At 37.9% G+C, this 4,258-nt stretch overlaps 1 protein-coding gene across 1 annotated transcript in view; it reads left to right on the top strand.

The window, feature by feature from the left end:
• Window positions 1-2,054: 2,054 nt before the first annotated feature.
• Window positions 2,055-4,258, top strand: part of si:dkey-12l12.1 — a 5,963-nt gene continuing 3,759 nt past the window's right edge. Inside the window, exons 1-2 of the mRNA XM_024280231.2 lie at window positions 2,055-2,413; window positions 3,466-3,513. Coding sequence (XP_024135999.1) covers window positions 2,291-2,413; window positions 3,466-3,513 — 171 coding nt within the window. The 5' untranslated portion in view covers window positions 2,055-2,290. The remainder of the gene's footprint in view (window positions 2,414-3,465; window positions 3,514-4,258) is intronic.

The following is a 4,258-nucleotide window of genomic DNA, read 5'->3' as shown; positions in this document are numbered from 1 at the left end:
CACAGACCTGTTACTTGTTCTATCCGTCACTTGTTGCCTGTATTAATGGCTCCTGGTTATAAAAGATACCTGTCCATGCCTTTAAGCTGTCAGACTGCAATCTATTCATGACCAAGACTAAAGAGCTGTCTTAAGACACTAGAGATAAGATTGTCCAAAAAAATTCAGGGATGATCCAGATTAAGATGCCATGTGATCAGATGAGACCAAAAGGAAACTCTTTGGTATAAATGTCACCTGCTGTGTTTGGAGGGAAAGATTGCTGAGTTGCAACCCAATAACACTAAACTTGGAGTGAAGCATGGGGGTGGAAACATCATGCTTTGGGGCTGTTTTTCTGGAAAGACGACAGGACAACTTTGAGGATGAAACATGGCTGGATCTTCTAGCATGACAATGATTTTGGGGCCACAAAAGAGTGTTTACGTATGTAAAATAGTATTTAAAGCTTCTCGAGTGAGATAGCCTGTCTCTGGACCTCAATCCAATAGAGAATCTGTGGAGGGAGCTGATAGTCCATGTTTTCCAGTGCATTCCCAAAAACTTCACAGCTCTTTAGAAAACCTGCATGGAACTATAAAACCAAAAACTTGGTGATGACCTAACGGAAATGTTTGCTCTGTCTTTGCCAACCAAAGCTGCATCACAAAGAATTTAGGTCACATAATCCAGCCTTCCAGATCATTTTATTGTTATTAATGATCTGATGCTTTCTTGCACTTATTTCTAACTTGTATAATTTTGACAAAATATATATTTTATGGAGAGTAAAATATTGAAAGTTCATGCCCAATTATGGAAATATGGATCAAACCACTACAACTCCAAAATTACCTTAATTTAGCATCTATTTGAAAGCAAAAACATAAGTGATTTTTATTTTTATTTCTTGTTAATTTACATATTAATGCCAATTATAATCTAATATTTTGTCAAGGTGCAGGATTGGGGGTGAGGGGCATTTGTTATATCGTCACATTAATTTAGAGTAGTGATGTAAAGTTAGTCATTGTAGCCTGATTGATGTTTTTGTTCCTAATATGTCATCTTTTCTGTCACATTTTCCCACTTGGAGCTCATTGCTGTTGAAGCTGCAAAGCTCAACACCAACAGATTATACATATTTTTTTATCCTTAATTGTATTTTCACTGTATGTTTCTTTACACTGTTCTAATAGCACATTAATAATGTTTAAATTCAACATAACCTCTGCTACTCGCTCTGAAACTGCGGGTAGCTGTGATTCCTATATTTTACATTTCTTTCGCAATGTTTTTGCAATTTACATTAAAATACATTTTAATGTAAATTAAAAGTAATCCCTTAATGTACCATATATCTGTTTTAGATGTGTTCATGACTTCTACATTACCTTGAAATTATCTTCCAAGAACATTTTACTTCTCAATAAGTGGTGAAATGCTCAAAATTGACTAAAGCAGTTAATTAAAAGTAAAGTGGAGAACAATAAAAGGACAATCCTCAACTTAAGATGGTTTGGTCCATAAAAACATTTCTAAAAATAGACTTTTCGTATTAAAAAAACAGACCAAATAGAGAAAATGAGACAAGTGTGACACATTCGACTAAAACAAATGCTATCTAATGAAAGCAGCTTAAACTTACTTCACTTGTTGAGCTACGACAACAATACAGACAGATAATGGTTACGGAAAAAAAAAAAAAAAAAAAAAAAAACAGGACAAGACATGACTGTCAGAGCATGAGAAATAATGGTAATTGTCAGTTAAGTCAAAATGAGTTTAAAAGTCTTTAGCGACTGACCACAAAGAAGAAAAGGTAATTTGTTACTGTAATACGTTACTTTTGTAATTGGAACCACCAACTCTGATTATCACTTATATATGTGATTGGTGTTTTCAAATCACTAAATTGTTTAGAATAAAAAGTGCAGTCAAAACAGTAACTACATCATTCTACTTTTGGTCACATCTCAGCAGGAAGCAGAAAAACATTTTTTTTATGTTAAGAGTTTTCATTAAACTTCAACAGCTGCATTGCAGACATAAGTGGAAATTTGAGTTTATTTTTCCTCTTTGGGTTGGGGTAGATGAATGTAGAGCAGGAGACCCTGGAAGATGTCTAACATGTTTCTGCAGGACCACAGGCCACTGGCTGGCGTGGAGCACATGCTTGTGGTGGGCTGTTTGTCTGCGTGAAGCTGGCATGGCCTCCCGTTTCCCTGCATCTGTTCCCCATTAGGAGAGGCCGAGAATATAAAGCTGAGAGCTGACGGAGGCTGGGAACAGTCTGGTTCCTGCCTGGATCATGGGGTTTAGCGTCTGGGTGTGTGTGCTGTGCCTGCAGGCGAGCTTGCTGTCACAAGCCTTGGACTGCTCAGGAGCAAGCCGAGGAGAGCTCTGCGTCCGCGGGCAGACCACAAACAGACAGGTACGTGACGCACTTGGAATATATGTGATAGTTAGGGAAGGACGGAGGTGTTCATTATGTGTCGGTCGTGATGTTAGGTGCTGAGTCCACGCAGGTAAGTGCATCACATTTGAGCCTACTTAAATGTTGTTTGCATCCACTGAACTCTGTCAAATTTAATGTAGAAGATATCTGCAAAATTTGTATCAAAGGTTGTTAAGAGTGGGATTTCTTTAGTAAAATTAAAAGATGTAGTAAAATAAATCTGCAATTCTCACCATCACTCACTCTAAGATGAATTGACTTTACAACTTTTTTTCACATGAAAGGAATAAATCACCTTAAGTTTCTTCTTTCCTGTATTGTTGGGTCAAAGGAAGCATTTAACTGCTCTTACATCAAGAAAAACATTGCTCAGAGGTGAGACTTGGGTGGAGACGAGTACCGTCAATCCCTGACCTGTCCAGACTCTTCTCACCAAGTCTTATTGTGATGGTGTTTGCAGACGTGCCACCAAAAATACACCCCTCCATGGAAGAAAAATCCCTCTCTCTTGGCGCTTCATGTGGATACCAGCTGTTACACTTTAAAGCTGCGGTCAACATTTTTCTGTGGACAGTCTGCATGTTCTGTCCAAAGCAATCGCGTTGACGATGAGTTTGTCGCTGGGAACTTCTGCTGATGGAGTTTGCACTACATTTTTTCTTTCTGCTGCAGACAGTTCTTGTGTAATTAGAGCACGCACAATTACACGCTTCAGTTGTGGTGGCAGCTAACGATTACCAGCAGCAGCATCTTCTCAGAGGCTATATTTGCTGATTTAGTTAAGTTTTAGTTGCGCTCGTCTGCTCCGCTTGATGTGGAAAACATTAAATCTTGAATTTAGGGGTCAAAAACACACGCTTTGCAAGAGCCTGAAGACTGGGTGAGGAGCTCAAGTTTGTAGAAATGAAAGACTTAATTTATGAGTCGGTTACAGAAGCTGTCGCTTTGAGCAACAATTTTCTTTGCCAAATGAAAACTTTTTCTTTGGAAAAACAGTTATTTCAGTTCTGACTTTCTTTTTCTCTCAGCAAGATGATCCGAGTGAGCAGAGGGCATTACCCTTCACCGATGGGCTGGTAAGTGTCACGTTTGCATCTTTCATAAGTTCAAACACCTGGTTTTCCAAAGATTTATCAGATTTGCAATGATGGAAAGTTCTTAAAACATCTTAATAAAGTAACTATTTTTTATTTTTGCATAAAATAATACATGTTTAGTTGTATTTGCCACAATTTCCAGAGGAAAAACAGTTTAATTGAGTGCACAAATGTGTTCACTTACTCATGGAGGAAAGTGACCCATTGTTACAAATCTGTGAGTGGAAAGTTGGTCAGTCTGTGCTGGTTTGAACCACTTATGCAGCTTGGAGTGGTTCTAAACCATCACTTTGAACCGTGTTACTCAGCAGGGATATTGAAGGGTTTCTGCTCATGGATAATGCGGTGACTCACTTTTTCCTGACAGAAAGTCCACAGACGCTAGAATTCACTGTGTGATTCAGATCAGTTTTCTCCTTCGGTGACTGTAAGCTGCAGCAAAAGAAGTCCAAACATGATATTACCCAGTCAGACTTCAGGGAGAGCAAACAAATGGAAAGATTTCAGGAGAAATGTCTGCATTTTTAGAGGAAATGTTTGAGGAAATGGTTCTATCTGACATTTACAATTTCACTTTAAAACCCCTGATGTTTGCCTGAGATAGTTTTCACCACAATTTCAAATCTAAATGAGCCAGAAAAAAATTATTTAAGATTTAAAGTGATTAAAAATGTATCCAAAAAGTCAGCATGCTTAAAAACATAAAAAAAAAACTTGAATTCCA

Source organism: Oryzias melastigma, linkage group LG20 (genome assembly GCF_002922805.2).
Source record: "Oryzias melastigma strain HK-1 linkage group LG20, ASM292280v2, whole genome shotgun sequence".
Taxonomy (NCBI): Eukaryota; Metazoa; Chordata; class Actinopteri; order Beloniformes; family Adrianichthyidae; genus Oryzias; species Oryzias melastigma.
Note: the sequence above shows the minus strand (reverse complement) of the source record. Positions and strands in the feature narration are given on the sequence as shown.